General features: G+C 38.9%; 1 protein-coding gene across 3 annotated transcripts in view; it reads left to right on the top strand.

The window, feature by feature from the left end:
* epb41l5 (erythrocyte membrane protein band 4.1 like 5) overlaps positions 1–18,895 on the top strand; it is a 29,588-nt gene extending 10,693 nt beyond the window's left edge. The window contains exons 8-26 of one of the 3 annotated variants that reach the window (XM_044018542.1): positions 360–480; positions 674–761; positions 1,125–1,213; positions 1,332–1,401; positions 2,643–2,812; positions 3,380–3,486; positions 3,656–3,674; positions 4,337–4,382; positions 4,695–4,813; positions 10,416–10,567; positions 10,938–11,035; positions 11,202–11,336; positions 12,345–12,412; positions 13,307–13,381; positions 14,342–14,423; positions 14,799–14,879; positions 15,606–15,692; positions 15,847–15,986; positions 17,045–18,895. In XM_044018542.1, the coding sequence (XP_043874477.1) occupies positions 360–480; positions 674–761; positions 1,125–1,213; positions 1,332–1,401; positions 2,643–2,812; positions 3,380–3,486; positions 3,656–3,674; positions 4,337–4,382; positions 4,695–4,813; positions 10,416–10,567; positions 10,938–11,035; positions 11,202–11,336; positions 12,345–12,412; positions 13,307–13,381; positions 14,342–14,423; positions 14,799–14,879; positions 15,606–15,692; positions 15,847–15,986; positions 17,045–17,114 (1,817 nt within the window). In that variant the 3' untranslated portion in view covers positions 17,115–18,895. Of the gene's footprint in view, positions 1–359; positions 481–673; positions 762–1,124; positions 1,214–1,331; positions 1,402–2,642; positions 2,813–3,379; positions 3,487–3,655; positions 3,675–4,336; positions 4,383–4,694; positions 4,814–10,415; positions 10,568–10,937; positions 11,036–11,201; positions 11,337–12,344; positions 12,413–13,303; positions 13,382–14,341; positions 14,424–14,798; positions 14,880–15,605; positions 15,693–15,846; positions 15,987–17,044 lie in introns of all 3 variants that reach the window. The other 2 variants (XM_044018543.1, XM_044018541.1) reach the window with 2 other exon arrangements.
* The last annotated feature ends 385 nt before the right edge of the window (positions 18,896–19,280 follow it).

Here is a 19,280-nt window from a genome sequence, read left to right as displayed (position 1 = left end):
GCACACTATTCTCATTGTTATCTCTAGAGGATTTATGTTTTTTTCCCCTTCCCCAGCTTCCCTTTTGTCTCCCTTTTCATTTGATAAAATCTATGACCTCTTGTACAGAGAGAGACATCAGTCCCTGACCTGAAGATTCTGTGCTGCAGCATGAGGGGAGCGATCGCTTGTTATTTTATCCATTGAGATTTCCCAGTACCTTCCACTTTAGTATTAATAGATGCTCTTTGTGTGATCATTTGAAATTTTAAGGTTTCGGTGAATACTTCAGAATAATTTCAAGTAGCTCTACAGTCTTGTGCGGTCCACCACTGCAGTGCTACTGTTAACTGATGAACTGATTGTCTGTGTGACATTAGCTGAGCTTGGTGACTGCGACCCATTAGACCATAATCTGGATCTGGTGTCAGAATTTCGCTTCATCCCCAACCAAACAGAAGATATGGAGCTGGCTATATACAACACATGGAAGGACTGCAGGTTAGCATTTCTCATTATCTTATACTGCACCTCTGTGTGTGTTTCATGAAATCATACAGATCTGGTTCATTGTGCTGTATGTAGCTTACGTGAGAATGTGCCGAGTGTATTTTTTGTGTCATCTTTTCTGCTCAGAGCTTCAGTCACAATTTTACATTTTTGTCCTCTCTGTGTTTTTCCTTCTCTCTGTCAGAGGTCAGACGCCGGCTCAAGCTGAGATTAATTTCCTGAACAAAGCCAAGTGGCTAGAAATGTATGGGGTGGACATGCATATGGTCAAGGTGAGCCTTTTGGTAAAGGTGCACTTACTTGGGGGTTGCTGTTAAATGGTGTAGCCGGGAAGAACAACAGGAATTGTCCTTCATTTAAGATGGAAACTGGATAAATATTCATAAGTCATACAAGGACGTTCCAAATAAATCATACCCTCATTGATTAAAAATGGCTGTAACATCTAAAATATAGCTGTTAACCAGTTTTATATTTGTTATTGTAAAATAAACCCACCATTGTTTCTGGTAACAAGTGAGGGAATCAAGCAAGCAGGCAGTATTTAGTGGTATGGTAGAGTGATTCCACTCATCTCTATCTTAATGCTTTGTTTCTTCTGTATCCCTGCCTTTCTGTGGACATCTGCCCTGCAGGCCAGAGATGGTAATGAGTACAGTCTGGGTTTGACACCAACTGGGGTTCTGGTATTTGAAGGACAAACCAAGATTGGGCTCTTTTTCTGGTATGACCTAATTTATGAACTATTTTTGCTTTAATATTCAATAGTCAGTGCTTTTTTCAATCATGTTTTTAATTATCACCCTTTATGTGTGTGTGTTTTATTTGTTTCTTTGTTTTAGGCCCAAAATCACTCGTCTAGATTTCAAAAAGAGCAAACTGACTCTTGTGGTAGTGGAGGATGATGACCAGGTGAGCAGGAACACACACACAACTGCCATACAGTGGAATGTTGAAAATGTCCCCTATTTACTGTACTGTTGCAACACATTCATGTTGCTGATAAGGCTTCAAAAATAGTTTGTTTTTGTTTTATTTTAAGCCCTTTTAAGCATTTTTATACATGGATGTGTGGGCATGTGTGTGTGTGACTCTGAAAGGGCAAACATTCACTTGAGGATTAATGATGCAGTAAGTTTGGTTTTAAGTATCAATGGAATGCAATGGTGACACAGTTTCTTGGCAGAAGCATTAGACAAACAATTCATTTTGTACTTGAAGATAAAGCTCACCAGTTTCACCACATGACATTAACATGTCAGCACAAACTCAGCAAGAGTATCGAAAGCCACTTGAAAGAAAATGTAAAACTTGCTGAGTTTGCTTTCTTCGCAATAAAGGCAACATCTTGTATGAAGTAAAACCCAAGCCTTAAGAGAACTTACTTCTAGAAAATGAAACAAGACTTCATATTGTTGTACCCAGAGGCTAGTGTATATGAAAGAGAAGGAGAGAGACTGATTATGCCCATCCTGGAGGTCTCTGAGCAAGGTTAATAAAGAAGCTTGCCCCCTCTGGTATTTCTGGTATGCACCATTCTCCTACACACACACACACACACACACACACTAACATTGTTCTCAGTAGTTGTGTATTTTTCGGTAGTCTTGTCACCTGAGGAATTTACTTGGACATTATATACATGTCTTTTCATTTTGTATATGAAATGACACATGACCCACAATTGTGGCTCTCTCAACATTATTTACATTTTTTAGACCAAAATATTGGCAAACGTCTATAATTATACAATTACAACATTCAGACTGGCATTAGTGCAGGGATGAACAAGAATAATGTGGCTGTTTTGGTACAGAAGTAAACCGCAGTTTGTGCAGTTGTAGATTTTGGTGACATGGTCAGGCTTTTTTGATATGGCAGTGTACAGTAGTGTAACTGACTGTGGTGCCGGGAAGGCTTTCATCGCGGCTGCCATGAGAAATCAGATTCATGCGGCAGCACTTACAGACTAGTGTGTCCATTCATTCTCCACAGATCAGGCTCCTTCATCAAGTAAGATTTAGCATGAACTTAATTTTACAGGTAACCTTGAACCGAAAGTCTTTCAGATGACCTGCAATAGCTCAACAAGTTAAGGTCTGTACAACAATTTGCTTTCATGTCACTCGACTGAGACCTTCTTCTTATATTAGGGAAAAGAGCAGGAGCACACCTTTGTCTTCAGGATGGACCATCCCAAAGCCTGTAAGCATCTGTGGAAGTGTGCTGTAGAGCACCACGCTTTCTTTAGGCTGCGAGGGCCTGTACAGAAGAACTCTGCACGCTCTGGATTCATTCGCATGGGATCACGCTTCAGATACAGGTAATGGATTGGATTCTCTCCAAATAATGGCTTTATTTTTCCCGAGGGTGGTTCACAGACACAACTACAATATATATTTTGTATCAAATAAGCAGAGCCTAACAGTTTGTAGTAGTATAAAAGATATGGATATAAGCTTACTCTTTATCTACATTTTGTATAAGCTAACAGTTACATCCACATTAATCCCTGTTAATATGGCATATATCTCATTCTGCTCTCTCCTGATTCAAAATGTCTTATTTGTAAAGAAGTTGGGAAATTGCTAGTGAAGTGAAACTAGTTCCCTTCTCTGTGTGTTTAAACATTTCCCATTTGGATAAGCACCGGCAGTATTGTTGGTTTAACACAGCGGTAACCGGGTTTGTTGTTAATGGAAGGCCATTGCTCGGATGGCTCCAGAGTTCAGCAGGGCTCGTCACCGGGCCTGTTGTTTTTGAGACAATAGGGTTTGTTTGTCCTTTTGTTTTTATGATTTGGCCCATAACACCCATGGTTAGAATCATTTATATTGTATGAATAAATTGAAAGTTCTTTTTTTCTTTTTTTTCTTTTTTTGGGTACCAGTGGAAAGACCGAGTATCAGACAACCAAGACCAATAAAGCAAGGCGGTCTGCCACCTTTGAGAGAAGGCCCAGTCGACGCTATTCAAGGAGAACCATGCAGAACAGAGGTGAGGACAATACTCGCTCAGTCACATACCAGCACACAGGAATTTGCCCACTTTCTGCTTAATCATTTACAGAACTAGATGGAAATGGATTATGTATCATGTTAACTATTTCCCTAACTATTACGATATCTATCCATTCAAACACTGTCTGTTCTTTGTGTTTTTACAGGACCATTCATTCCACAGGAGTGAGTACACTTTTATTTTAACATCTTTAATGTCAGTTTTATTATTCTGTACTCTAGTTGTAATGTAAGCTTGACCACATAAGTTATTGTTCCACAGCTGGTGACTGTGTATTTTTATTCCTATTATTTGAGGTTAATAATAACAATGAAATTAAGTTTTTTGGTTGTATATTACAAATTCTCCACACTCATAAATACAAGTGCCCTCTCTCTCGTGCATTCACCCAGACTTTATATTTCTGTTTTAACCAGAAGTCTTGGCTATACTAATTTTTCAGGGGCAGCCTTTTGTTAAATGGATATGAATGAGGATTATAGACATGATGTCATTTGTAGTAAGCTGTCATGTGACCAGCTCACTCAAAGCATTGTTACATTAAACATTCCTGGGACTTTTCCTCACACATATTTTGAATAGACCTGCACTCTGACTCTTCATTTTCCCAGATTAGAGAATTCAGCTGATCGGGAAATGGTAATTGGCTCATGGGAATCCTCTTAAAATTAAATAAAGGAAGTATAATGGGGAAAAAAATTGTCACCAAACATGTCTCTGCATTGCCCCTGTACACTGTAAACCAGTTCAGTTTTTTTTTACCAATATTGTTTAGATGTTGTGCTATTAAGTTTTGGATTAAAACCTTTTTACTTTCTTTGTCCAGAGTTCTTTCTTCAGGCAATGGAGTCAGCTCCAGCAAAGATAACAAGGTGAAGAACAAAACAGTGTTTTTATTCTCTCTTCTGTTGTCTTTTAGGAAATAAAACACAGTTGTTTGACTTTGGTAGTTGGCACTTAAGAAATAAATTCATTTGTACGATCAGATACAGTTTGCTAACACGTAACAGCTGAGGATATTTGTACGTCTTACTATGATTACAAGGACACTGAGAATGAAATGAAAAAAAGTTGTTTACTTGTTTTCTTCCTTTTGTTTCTCTGTCTTTTCAACAAGTGCCCTTTCTATTTCCTTCTTTATACTTAATTTTACTCCTGTCTTTTTTCTGTCCTCTCCTCTGCAGGTTTCTTCCAGTAGAGGTGCCTGGTCTAGTGTGCCTGTGGTCACCCCAGCAGTTTCCTCTGTCTGTAAACCAGTGGAAATTGAGGCTCTACCCAGGAGTCCTGGCGGAGAAAAGAGGAGGTTGGTTCATTCAATATGATGGTTTCACCGTGTTCAATTTACCGTAGTTTTTATTTCTCGTTTGTTGTATGGCATATTGTAGTATTCAGACCTCCTTTATTCACATTTTTGCTATTTTACAGTGTTAAAAAAAAAAAACCAACTGAAGAGACATTTTCAACAACAGCAATACAAGAAATTAAACCATTTTTGGATGCATTCTGACAAAATGTGAAACTTTGAAGGGGTCTGAATACTTTTTTTTTAAAGCTCTGTTGGTGTGTTGTGCTGTGACCAGGAAATACAGGGTAAAAAGAGGTACAGGGAGCGATATTGACACATCTTGTTTTTCCAATGTTCCTGCTCAGTTTGGTGATTGTTGGGTACTTGCACTGAGTATAAGAATGTGTTTATGGAAACATAATCGCCTGTAGGACAGAGTTTTCTGTGTCCTCCTTTTACTTTTACTTTCCTCCCTGGACCACCCTTATAACTTTTATAACTCTTTGCTTTGTTCTGCCATACTTCTTCGTCAAAGTTATTTTTTTTGTGTACATGCACATACAGTACATTGGTGTCCAAAACTATTGGACCCTGGTTAATGCAGACAAATGTGTTTCTCAGTCGTAAACCTGCTTTGTTCCATGTGTGTTCCAGTATTAACATATACTGATGACATTGGTGTAGTCTGGAGGCAGGTCAGGTAGGTACGGTCAAACATTAAAACTTGCCATCGCTCTGGCCTTAACCAATCAAATGCTGTGCAGTGATGGGCTTTTATGATTTTTGGCTTGGGAGAAGGGCGCTCTCGCAGTGCAATTGTCTGCTGCAATTCTATGTTTGTCCAGTCTTGATCAGCATGAAATATCAACCTAATCTCTGCCGGAAGTAATGTGATGATTTTTTTGCGGGGATCTTGTGTCTGGCATTAAGACTCTGTGATGTGGCTTGGTTTCAGCTTGGGATCTGCTCTTCAAATACTAGGTGTTTTGCAGTGTCTCTCCTTTCAGTCATCTAATGTCATGCTGTGCATTCTTTGAAGCTGCTTATTTAACTTCTAACCTGGGAAGGGTTCATCAGATATTATAACAATATATGAGCATTACTGAACATTTGCCCGTCACCTTATTGCTAACATATTAGTGGTCCCATGGCCTTACATAAATATGTTCTTGTGATAAAGTAACATATCAGTACTCACCATCAACGTGTCTGCAACTGGGTCTTTGCATAATAACAGCTCATCCAGATTTACTGCTCAGGCTGATCAGATCTGATTTCTGGTCAACTGTAATAAGAGGATTTCTGTCTTCTTTTTTTATAGAGATTCAAAATAAAAAAAAAAGACCACCATTGCATAGACAGCAATATAAATAACGCTGAATCCTCCTCTTTTTTGCTTGAAGGGTGGAAAATAAACCTTAAAAAATCTGAGCTGCGCTCAAGCTATTATCTTTAGCAAAGTTAGTAACCACCTCAGCAACTTTTTTTAATCACTCAAATTTAAAATATTTGGTTTTATGTCATGTAAAATTCAGCTGCTACAGCTATTGCACATTATTCTGGTCTACATGCTCAAGTAGGGACCAGACTAGTCCACGAACATCGAAGTTCTTCAGTGTTTTTACAGAATATTCGTACAAGATGTTAGACTTGAGATGACCTCTGATTTCATACCACCCCTTCATACCATCAACACCATGGACACAGTTTATTTTGGACCCGACTGACATGAGGAGGATGCTTTGAAAGAGAGACCGTAATATCTTTGATTCTTCAGAGTAATTCCTGGTTCTTTTTCCTCTCTCTCTCCTGTTACATCTACCATGCTTGCTTTTTAGTGCAATTTTACTGTTGTGCATGCCATGTCGCATCTCCCCCTTTACAAACTGTCATCTTTTCTCAGTCCTTTGTACCTCATTACAAAGTAATAATCATCAGGAAGCGTAAATAGGTCTTTGTTTAATGCATTCTCTCATCTCACAACTCGCAGTTATACTGTGCAAATGGGGAACTGTGTGCGTCCACGGCACTTAGGCCTGGATTACACTGGATTTGTGGCGTGTTCACACTGCACGCAAGTCTGTTTTTGAGCTCAGGTGACTCACCTATTTTTCACGCATGACACATGCAGTTCCCAGCAAAAAATAGACAGAGACTCAGAGGATCTCAGCGTGATTACATAAAACTGACACCTCTCACTGTAGTTTTAATGTCTAGGTCTAGGCTGAATCTCAATCCATGGAAAACATAAATGTTATATTTTTTTAAACTATTTTAGGAGCTGTGCAGATTCTCCCTCTCTTTCTTTCTCACTCTAAACGAAAGAGTAAACACAAATCATGTGACGTCTGTCAGAGATGAATCAGAAAATTTAGTCAAAAACCATATTGGTGGTGTTGGGAGACAAGCTGTTTGAGGTGAAATCCCACATCATCGACTCTTCACAGACATCCTGTCCACTTCACTTAGCTGAAGTCATTATGTCACAACACTTGTCAACATACACTTACATTATTTAAGTGTTACTAATCAATGTTCTTTCATGTGCCCTAAAACAACATGATGCCATGTTGAGATAGAGCCATAGAGTTTGACCTGGCATTTAAAAAAACTAAAAACATGTTTTTCGAACTTGCAAGGTTCATTGAATTTTTCTACAAACAATGAATGTCCTTGTCTTTTTAGCTACCTGCTCCGTCTAATTCACCTCTTCTGCCTTCTGCTCCTTTCTACTTTCCTAATACATTTTATTCCTGTGTAAAATAAGCTAGGTGTCTCTTATCTTCCTCTCTCTCGTTCATTTGCATACAATCTCACTCTCCACTTAGCTGTTTTTTTCACTGAATGCCCCCTCCCCAGTCTGCCTTAAGCACTCGCTCACACTTCATTTCCTTAACTCCCGTTCCGTTTGTCCTCTTCCCTCTTACACATCTTGTCATTCCTCCACCCTGTTCTCCTCAGGTCTCCTCTTCCCTCCATCCTCCCTGCTCATATCCCACCAAATCTCCCCAAAAGGAGTCGGACAGATCCGAAACCAGGTGACAGCAGTCTCAGCATCTGGACTGACACTGACATGGACAGCACACTAATAAATGGGAATGGCTCAGCAGTGACGCCCCCTTGAAAAAGATGGTGCTTTTGGCCGTGATTGTACCAAAGCAAAGGGCACGTGTGGCGTGAATGTTCATGTTCCTTGGTAACTGAAACATTCCTCATCGGAAAACACTCGCAGTGTTACTTCTGCAGTCGAGTGACACACTCATGTTACGCTTCTTCAAACTTGCAGTCTCACCTGACACTGCCCTCTCTCTGAGTCCATCGCTGATCCTTTTTTTTTAATGACAATTCTGAGAAGTCTACCTTTGCTTCTTCTGTAAAATTTTGATACTTTTTCCTCTCTCCTCCTTACCCTGCTTCACCTGACCTTCATTCCTAATGTCATGGTGAAACGTTGTGTCGTGAGATGGTATCGACGTGAGGGCTAAGAATTCAGCTCCACTCTCGACTCTGCAAGACAACAATAGGTGGCATAGTTCTTTCAGCGTCTGAGTGCATTCTCTCCTCTTTTTATGTTTTCCTCTCTCTCATAAATAACATTATGTTTTTGTAATACCCAAAACACTGTTGCTTCATTAAGTTCGACTGCTGATGAATGAATATATATTAGACAATAATGTGATTTTTTTGCTTGTATTTAATTTGTTCTGCACATTTCATGGATCTGCTGCTGTGTTTTTTTTGTTTTTTTTTTAAAAGTGGGATTGGAAATGAAGGTTGATGCATCTCATCTGAAGATAAATGTTGTTACCTTAGTTAAGCACAAAACATAGAAGCCGGGGGCAAAGAGTTACCGTCACTCTTTAAAGGTGGATTACTTGCAACTGTAGCTCTCTTAAACCTTGTACGCAGTGCAAAACATATCTCTCCCTCTGTACTCAGAAATTAAATTGACACAACCTTCTCGGGTAGAGTTTTCCAAAGTAAATCGAGCTTTTTATGAAGATGTTTATCTGTTTTTAATACACTGTAACAGTTTGTTTTGTGAACACAACTGAGGTGCTGAGCATTAAATGCTGGGTTTTAGACGGTATACACGAAGAGCAGTGTGTCGAGGTTGATCCAATGAATGCTTAACTACACCTCCGCTACACCACTGAACTGCGCTTTTTCTTGCACATCCCACGCAGTTTCGATGATTTCATGATATCTTGTGCTTAGTTAAATGTTTACAGCAACTGTGACCAAAGGACGTTCACCTTCTGTATGTTTAAAAATCATTTCAGAGAATAAAGACATGATTACTCTTGTCACAGAACAGTGTGCAGCTTTAAATAACATACACTATAGAGATTTTAAATGGTTTCTCTTGACATGAAGCATGGCATATTTAAAAATAATAATATAATCCTTTTCTTCTCTATTGCATCGGGGAACTACAGTGGCCTTATCGGAAAGGATGTTATGCTTTCATAATGGTCTTTAGCTTTAAAACGAGAAACACAGGCTCTGGCTAGTTTGTCTATTCAGGCTTCTGTAGAAGCATGACCCTTGCCCTAAAGAACATATTAAAGGCTTATTATAAGGCTATGGCTGTAAACCAAATATTTTTATTTTGAAGCAATAACACACTTATTATTATTACTATACATGCACTACACAACTATAGTTATTTATAGCCATTAAACCCTCCTAGGTGTTACACCCAGGACCTTGAAGTCCAAAAAGGAGAGAACTGAACTGCAGCTGGCTGAACCGTGCACTTTGATGTAATTCAGTGTTTGCATTTATTGCCAACACGAGGGATTTATACATCATCACAGTCCAGTCTGTTTCCTTCATAGATAACATAACATGGGAGTATTTACACTTCTATACACTTGGTTGTGATCCTGTGGTAAAGCGTTGTACTTGGCGCTCTCTCTCTCTCCAGGCATGCATGGTATGTACACTACTGCCCATGTTTCACTGTGTCCTCGGGCTACAGAAAAATGAGGTAATAACGAGGCCGCTCGAAGAGCTTCAACCAAAACCCATGTATAAAGTGTTCTGCTTCAGGATGTTTCAAGTTCTGAGAATATTGCGCGGCATTATTTTCCACAGAAGTTATTTCTTGCTTTGAAGACTTATTACCTTTGGCAGAACCGCGCGTCTGTAAAACTGTTGCTTTACCTCTTGAAAAGACATTTGGTTTTAGGCAGTGTGGTTTATTTTAGTGCTGCAGCTGCTGTGTCTTTCTGTTTCAAAGAACATTTATTGCTTTTGTGCTTTTTTGTTTATGTTATTTATACTCCCCAACAGTGACTTTTGTTAGTTATCTTTCCAGTTGAAGCATTTACATATTTGCCAGATTTGATTTTAGTTTTGTTGTTGTTTTGGTTTTTTTGGAAAACTGGTATCATTGTGAAATGTCTTGTGATATCATCGTTTGCCAGTTTTGCTGATCTCTGCAGAGTTCAGTCATACCTTAAGGATGCCGCAGGTAAGTTGTGCTGTTGTATAATCCTGAAGTCTTCTGTTACTTTTTTCTTCCATCATATCTACTGCATGTGTTGTTATTAAACTGCATCTGTACCTACTCATTATTTTACAACTTCCTCTTCTCTATTTTTATTGTCTCTAGTGTGCCCACTGTGGTTGATCTGATGGAGACCTGCATCGATGACGTCCTCAGTGCTCCTGTTGCTCCCGCGGTGACTGCTGCAGAGGAGCCTGGACCAAGCAGTGCTTACAGTGCTACCGGTATCACAGTGGATGATCCACTCAGCCTCGCTGGTGAGGCGTTTGACTACCTAGCATTAAATGGAATCAATATGAAAGTGAATATAATGCTAATGAAGTACAAAATATACGAAATACAGTATTGGAGACAGATTTATATATATATATATATACACAAGATATAGTAATGTCAGTGAGAGAACTCACTGGCCATGAACATTAATAAACCACCTAGAGCTGATTAGAATTAAATATTTTTCGACACACCAATTAGTGATAGTGGATTTGACCTCTTCATTTATCTCAATCCTTTCTACACACCAGTAGTAGTAGTATCAGCTGAAAGAGGGCCCACCATAAAGGTTTGGGTGTATATTCACAGTAGTATCATGTTGTTAATGTTTACTTTCATCTGTGTTCTCAGAAGCAGCGGCTCGGCTGAAGCAGCTGGAGCTGGAGATTATTCCAGTCCTTTCTACTCCGAGAAACAACATCAATGTCAACATGGCCATGAACAATCAGGTGTGTGTTTGTTGCTGGTCAGACAGACAGTTTCAACTACAACTATCAGAACCTATTGATGCACTCTTTCTTCGTGTCATCGGATAATTACTGTTTAAAAAGTGTTTTTTTAAAGTGGACTATTATTATTTTTTTTATGTTAAATGTTTGACCCTGTTTCCAACAGGAGGATGTGTTGAAGATTACGGAGAAGTGTGGTCTGAGCAGCACAGGTAGTAGTCCTGTTGTGACTCCACTGCGCACCCCAGAGGATCTGAAGAGTAACATTCTAAAAGCACAAGCTGAGGCTGCTGCACTCAAGGTGAGGAACAAGGCTCAACACTGAAAGGTGTTAATCTGGTTCCATTTTATTGAAGGTTCAGTTTGTAGTTCTTGAACATGACTAGTCATTGCAATGGAGCAAGCAGGTCAGACCAAAACAAAAGTGATCCAACAGCTGATGCCAGTCAGCTATCGTGCCTGTTCTATCTGGTCATTAACGAAATCAGACATAATGTGTGTATATCACGTTAGGGTTAGCTCTGAATCATTTTGAAGTCCCTTCAGGAATTGTTGAAATGCCAGACCAATATAAACCCTGGTCTTACTGCGCTCCTTTTTCTTTTTGAAGCTATTTAAGCCAAAGAACAAGCTTTCTTTGAAAGTATATCTAGATAGTCGCCCTCATCTGGATGCTTTGAACTACATTCTGCCATCCCTCTACTTTCTGCAACTAATTAACTGTGTCTGCAGTTTGTGAAGTATTACTCTCAACTCATGAACTCATTATCACAACATACATAACGTGTACAGGACATCCTGAACACAAAGCTGATAGAAAAGGTAGAGTTACTGTGTTACCAGTTGAACACATGCATACTTATATATAAACATTATAGACTGTAGCGTTTATGATGGGTTGCCAAATGCAGCTGAGGAGGAATGTGACTCTACTCTCTATCATTTGTTTCCTGGCATATTGTGTGGCTGAATGTCGCATATTGGAACCTTTTTAGACATTTGGCAATTTAACTCTATTCTATGTGGAGGCTTATGTTCCTCATAACACGAGCTCCGTCCAAATACTTTCAACAAGAAGACTCTTTGTGCAGGACTAATTCCTTCCCGCCAGAGTATGACGGTGTGTCACAGAAGAATTTAATCATCATAGCTATAGTGTGTCAGGCATCTGATAAATGTGAAATGTATTCATAATGGCACTGTGCTATTAAGTTGCTTCAAGCTGCACGTCCGTATCAGTCCCTCACTCCCAACTCTTCCCTCCATCCGTCTGATTATCCACTTCTTCTTCTCTTCTACGTCTGTGCAGGGACCTTTGGAGGAGCATGTCATAAAGGCCGGAGATAAGAACTGTAACTTGCAGGAAGCCTCTGCCAGGTATGACTACACACTACTTATTTTTACAGTATCACTGGGTAATTACTTGTACATAAGCTCAATATTCTGTAGCTGCAGAATTAGAATTCACTACATAATTATGCAAGTAATTCTGTACTAGAACAAGTATTTCTATTACATAATTTTTGATTAAAATATGCAAAACATCTACATTTTGAAACATGATATTGCATTTCTTTTGTTGTTTTTTTCTCTTTTAATGTTAATCAAGCACAGTGACTCAGTATAGCGCAAACATGGCCATTTTTGCTTGTGCTTCATTGTCTTATACCCGGGCCTTTTACCTCCTCCTCCTCCTCTTCCTCTTCGTCCTCCTTCATCTTCCTGAGTCATACCAGCTGTCACTGCATTGTCTCAGCCAATCACAAACCACAAAGGACTGATTAACGCTCTTGAATATTCATGAGGATTATTAGCATCGCTCACAACATTACATCACCTGCAGGGAGCTCATCCCTATTAGCAGAGCCGTAAGCAAGTCACTGTCTCTGTAGCGGTGAAGCAGTGGATGGGTCAGACTGCAGAATACAGCACGTCATGTTAAATGTTGTAGCTCACAATTTTTTGTCTCTGCAACACAGAGACAAAGGGATTTACTGAATCTGCTATGTTTGTAATGGATTAACTTGTAATGAAACCTGGATAAAAGATAATAATAATGAAACATGATATTAGGTTTATAATATTAAATTATGCACAGATTTTACGCGGTCTAGAAGAATTGATATGATCCGCAACTGTGAGTCATGTTTGTTCACCGTAATTGAGACTGAATTTTTCATGTTCATTGCGTCAATATTCACATTCGCTGCCTTATGTCAGGTTGAAAGTGCGTCACAATAATTCTTCTCTCTTCTCTCTCTCTGTTAGCAGTCGTCCTGACACCCAGGACTCGTGGGACCTGCTGAAGCCAGCAGCGTCGCTGCTCTCATCAGCAGCAGGGGCCAGGTCAGTGTGTTCTCGCACAGCATGCGCCCGATGCTTCCGATTGCACCTTTTTTGCTTTGCACATGATGATGTTTTTCAGCTGGGCAAATTCTGGATGTCATCATTATTTCCAGTGTATGAGTGTATAGTACATATATCATGTGACAGTGAAAAGGGAAACACAGATTAAAGGGATAACTGCAGATTCCTAAATCCTCTTAGAGCATGAAGACCACAATTTAAGTCCTAAACATGAACAAAGTGAAAATGAGCACCTCTATTTCAATTTTATTTCACTTTGTTGCAATGAAATGTTTTTACTTTTAGGATTAAATAAATTGTTAAAATGTTAAAATAGACAATACTATAGCCATTTACATCTTAAGGGGGCTAGATAGTTGTTTTAAGTCTTCAGGGTTATTATCAATGTAAATGTGATCTTATCTCACTGATGAACATAAAAAAAAATTTTTTTAATGACCAAACAGAAATGATTCTTGTTCTGTGTGGTCTTTGCTGACATCTGTTGGTATGTTTGAGTGATGCGTGCGTGTGTGTATGTGCGCGCACATCTGCATGTGAGTCTGTGTGTGTTGTTGGGTCACATGACTTGAGTTCTGCCTGGATACTGCTGTTGTCGCTGCTGAATAATTGTTCACACAAATACTGGCACACATTCAGAAGCTTGACCAGAAAAATCAGGAAGGAACAATGAATGAATGGCTCCAGGCCTATTTCAGTACATGCATCTGCAATTCACTATGTTGCTCTGCTGCTCGTTCGAGACTTCTGTTTTTGTTTCAATAAAAACACCAGTCTCTAAACAGCGGCACTCAAAAAAAGAGTTTTTGAAAACATCCTCCTATAGTCCTCAAAATTGAATGTGTGGTTGAGAATACAACAACAAAATTAAAACATGTCTCTGGGGAATTCTTCATTAAATATCCTTGGCTAATTTGTTGTTTTTTTTCTGCTCATCAGTGTGGAGAATTCACCTGAAGATCTGAACCCCTCTGTTCCCAAGATGCCTCCAGAGTCTGCCAGTGACAGCATGGCTCCAAAGGTAACATGATATTAGTAGTTAAATTAAAGTTAGTGATGTAAATTTTCACTGTCCTGATTCACTGACAATGATTACATTAACTGTAGTACACATTATGAGCATACAGGTGCATTATACATATTCAATCATGTGACTCATAAAGAAAATCGTGTTTATTTTATATAAAGACTCAATAAGATACAATAATTTGGTTGTGGAGAATCTCAACAATTGGGACAACTGTGAATGGAGAAAATGATTAACATGCCACAAGGGAAAGCTTACATTTTTAATTAACTTAAATAAAAGCCTATATATAAACATGAAAACAAGATTTTCACAAGTTCCATTGTCTGCTTGTTTGTTGTGATTAAGGGTTTTTGTGTCATCCCGCAGATTAAATCAGAAGACGTTGACCTGCCACTCACCGCCCCTTTATCTGACAACCTGATCGACTTCACTGATCCAACTCCTGTCGTGAGTTCAAGCCTCTGTACTGTATGTGTGCAATGGTTTAAATGGGTCCTGCAAGGATATTTAATGCAACCGCTTTCTGAGATTCTGGAAGCAGGAAAATGCTCCATTTACTTTTTCACAACATTAAGGACAAATTAGCCATTGCGGAGAGTAAAGCACTGAGTTCAACACAAGCTTAAATACATCACTTATTCACATGTGCTCGGATATGTTCAACCTTTTTCTGCACCCCTGACCAAGGAGTGTGTGTGTTCTTGTATTTATAGCTGTGTGAGGACCAACACATTTATAAACCATACAGAGTGAGGACATTTTGGCTGGTCCTCTCATCTTTAAAGGACTTTTTCAGAGTTAAGACCTGGTTTGAGGTTGGGCATTTAGTGATGGTTAGGGTAAGAGGCTCGGGAATACATTATGTCTATCGCAGTCTTCACTGTGCAAACACATGTGTTTGTTTTTAATTTAATATTTAATATGTTCTAGTGAATGTATACATTTAGACATGTATTCAAGTCTTGGCATTATCTGTGGAAATAAACCACCTTTTTGTTTAGTTGAGTTTGTTAAGATCCCTGTTACTTATTAAACTAGGCAATCAGCTGCTCCTCTCAGTGTCAATGATCTGGTGTGAATGTACCCTTGTCCACGTCTGAACTATTCATCCAATTATAAATTACCTTATCTGTAGATGGTGACATTATCTCTTTGTTGTTTTGTTTGTTCCAGCTCCCTCCTGTGCCACAGCCCAAACCTCTCATCACACCTCGCTGGATCATTCCAACAACTTCTGTGAGAGCTCACCTCTTATCACCTGTCAGTCTCTTCTCTTGCTCATCTGTCCTCCTGTATTAAATGATTTTAATGTGTGTCCAATAAACAGCCTCAGTAGGTCCTGTACACTAAGGCTGATGTAGTGGCTACATAGAAACTGACCACCTTCCTTCTCCCTCTTCCTACTCTAATGCAGCCTCCTGGCATCTTTACTAATGGCCTGCTCGACCCTGACCCCCCCGCTAAGGTCACCCCTCATCTCCCTGCAGACGGGGGAGCCGCTCTCACCCAAGTTCTCCCCCACCTCGCGCACACACTTAACACCATCGCCACAAGGTAAAATTCTTGGTGTTTTGACCTAGAGCAATAAAAGGTTTATGTTGTAGCTCTGCTGACCCCTGATGGTCAAGCAGTAAAATGCTCAGATAGACAGCAGGTGAAATATAAATAGAATGTTAAAGATAATAATATGTAACAATAACCTAAATCCATATGAATCTGTACCTTTTTAGTGAGGTCATTTGCTTTGCGGAGCTGCTGCAATGATTTGCGTTCGGTTTGCCTTTGAAAATGCTCTAAATCCTCCTCTACACTAAAAATTAATTGAAACAAGCAACAGAATACGCTATTTACTGCTTTTTACTGTAAAAGGGGTGCAGGGTGAGCTGTTTAGCAGAGCTTAGAGCTGTTGTGGCACAGCTCTAAGAAAAAGCTACTTAAAAGAAAGCCAAAAAAATTAACTTCAGGAAAAAGACAGAGAGGATTTAATCGGGAAGACTCAGGTCTTTTCTTATGGTTTTGGTTGAGAGAGAGAGAGAGAGAGAGAGAGAGACTCCTAGTGGCAGAAATTACACACATTTACGCTTTTTGACTTCACCCTGTCTAACTAGATTGGCACTTTGGGCATTCATAATTTATTTTTAATGTTTAACTCTGTGAGACACTGATAGTTTTTTGGTAACTCAACAAAAGTCACATTTTAACCTCATTGTTAAAAAACAAAAAACTCATGGACACACAACTGAGAACATGAATACATGTGTACATTTCAGAATTATATCTTTTGTATGTGTTGCGACTGAATAATCAGGGCAATTTTTTTTGCCATTTCTTTTTAAATCATCACCATTGACTAAGTATTATTCAAGTTTACACATTGTTTTGTTGTTTACGCAAATATATTTATTATTGCAATAGAGTGTAGACACTTGAAAATTAGCATTTTGTGTCAGTCATTTACTGTTGAATGTTTTCTCAGCTGATTTTCATGATCATAGTTGTGTTTTATGAAAGCACCAAAAGAAGGAACTCTTTTTAAAGCAGACCCCAAAAATATAGTCAACATGAAAGTGTGTGTTTAATATTTTTACTGATGCGTTTCCTGTGCTTCACAGCACTGTGGGTCACCCGCCAGCCTCGGACGATGGAGCCAAACCCAGAGGTCTGCTGACCACTGAGCTCTGATGAAGACACGGGGGAGCTTCCCCACCTCAGTCCATCACACACTCATCCACTCACCAGACAGCTGAAGAGGGTGAAGTGAACACTGTGGGCTCAGAGGAGGGCAGGGAGGAAGAGGCAGCTTACAAGCACCACAATTTTAACTGCACCGCAAACTCATACAGCAGATCAAAACACACAAACTTAGTTTATGAAACACACACACACTTTTAGCTCCAGTAATAATATTTTTTTAAATTTTTTATTTTTTTAATCATTTAACTCATGTCTCACTCAGCTGGCTCCGCCTGTGTGTAGATGAATGTACATCTACATAACACTGTAATGTACACTACTGCACAAAATCATCAACCACTGGTTTCCTTCAAAGACGGTAGGTTGTCTCTTATTAGTGCTTACTCCCCTCCCCCTGCCCGCTCTCTTGTTTTTAGACACTGGATCGCTCAGATGTATTCACACATGCTGTATGTACATATGAAGAGCAGCTCACACTCACACACAGAGCTGCTGAAGTACACTGGATACAGGACTGAGGAGACAGGTCTGTTCAAATGAAGACACTTGATTCTAAGAGATAAACAGCAACTGGATTCTTAAGCTGAAACACTGTCCCTGTATTACACTGCGACCCTGTTTGTTCTTTGCTTGTCCGTATGTTTGATCCCAGTCAGCATCTGTTGAAGCCACTGGATGTGACGACTGGATTATCTTCGACACTGGACCTCAAAAGAACAATAGAGATGACAACTTTAACTTTTGTTAATACATTTTTGTTGATTTTTTTTTTTTTTTACTGATTTTATTTGTCCTCTATTTTATAAATCTGCACATTTTATCAAGAAGGATTTGAGCCCCACTAATGAAGGTTAGCTACAATGTCTCTGGAGCCTGTTAGTCCTGTCCTTTGGTAAACCCTTATCATGGTTTTTAACATTAGGTTTGAAAAAAAAAAGTGTTAAAATGTCATTAGTTTTTACTCAAAACTGCTGCTTTTTTTTTACCCACATACATTTTAAATAATTCAATTTAAATGCCACATATGACGGCCCCTCAGTTGCAGCTGATAAATCTTAATTCATCGTTAACTATCTTATATTTGACCCTGTTATAGACAGTGACTGCAAGTATTAACATGCTGTAGTTATTACTCTGCCTTATGTAAATGAATGTATTGAAAAATGTCTCATGTAAGAATGCTGGAGATGCCACACTTTAACGACATTACGCACACTTTGGGAAAAACTAAACAGTTTTTAATGAAGTTTATCACTCAGACTCTTACATAGTAGTGTTAGAGATCTCGTGCATTTAAAAAAAGAAAAGAAAGACACTACCGTACATGTTAATCACTGCATTTGTTGTGTTTTCAGTGATGTGATGGTGTTGTGTTTAAGGGAAGCTGACTGTTTTACAGCATATTTAGCCGTCGAGACAGTTCTTCATGCTTCCACTCTGTTGTTATTGCTCAGAATACTACATGTTGTCCAAAAGTGTCGTAGCGCACGGTTACACAATGTATCGATAATGGCATCACATGGCTGTAGATATGAAGTAGATGTATACAGTATATATTTTTTTGGAAAATTATTTTGCCAGTATTGTTACTACTTATTACGGAGAATCTTCTGCATTTTTTTTCTAATGACATAAGAAGTAGGATTCGCGTTACTGATCACACAAAAGAAGATTTTGGCGTCTCAAATACATTTTTATATAAACTCACTTCCTTTTTTTTTCCTGGAATATCTTGATCATGATCCAGTAAAGCTTTGCTACAGTAGAAATCACTTGTTTTTTTTGTCTTCGTGTATTGTTTGAATGGTTATTATAATTCCACTCTGCTTTTTACATCATAATAACCTGCAACAATTCATGGTTAAAGATGTATTACTATTTAGTTTTCTACATTCTATTACATTTAAAGATCTGGAGGCATGTTGGAAAGATGTTTCATTGTTTATGTCTAATAATGAAGTGTGTAGAGATTTATTTATGGCCACTGCAGCCCTCACATTGCTCTAGCCTCTGAAATACAAAATAATTTCAGAGGGTTGGGGTTGTAAAAGGCTTATGCCACACGGTTAGTGTAGAGGTTAGCACTGCTATTGCAGCAAGAAGACCGAGGTTCATGCTTTTCTGCATGGAGTTTTTTCATGTTCTCCCTGTGTG

Source organism: Solea senegalensis, linkage group LG2 (genome assembly GCF_019176455.1).
Source record: "Solea senegalensis isolate Sse05_10M linkage group LG2, IFAPA_SoseM_1, whole genome shotgun sequence".
Classification (NCBI taxonomy): Eukaryota; Metazoa; Chordata; class Actinopteri; order Pleuronectiformes; family Soleidae; genus Solea; species Solea senegalensis.
This window is presented reverse-complemented; position numbering and strand designations above follow the sequence as displayed.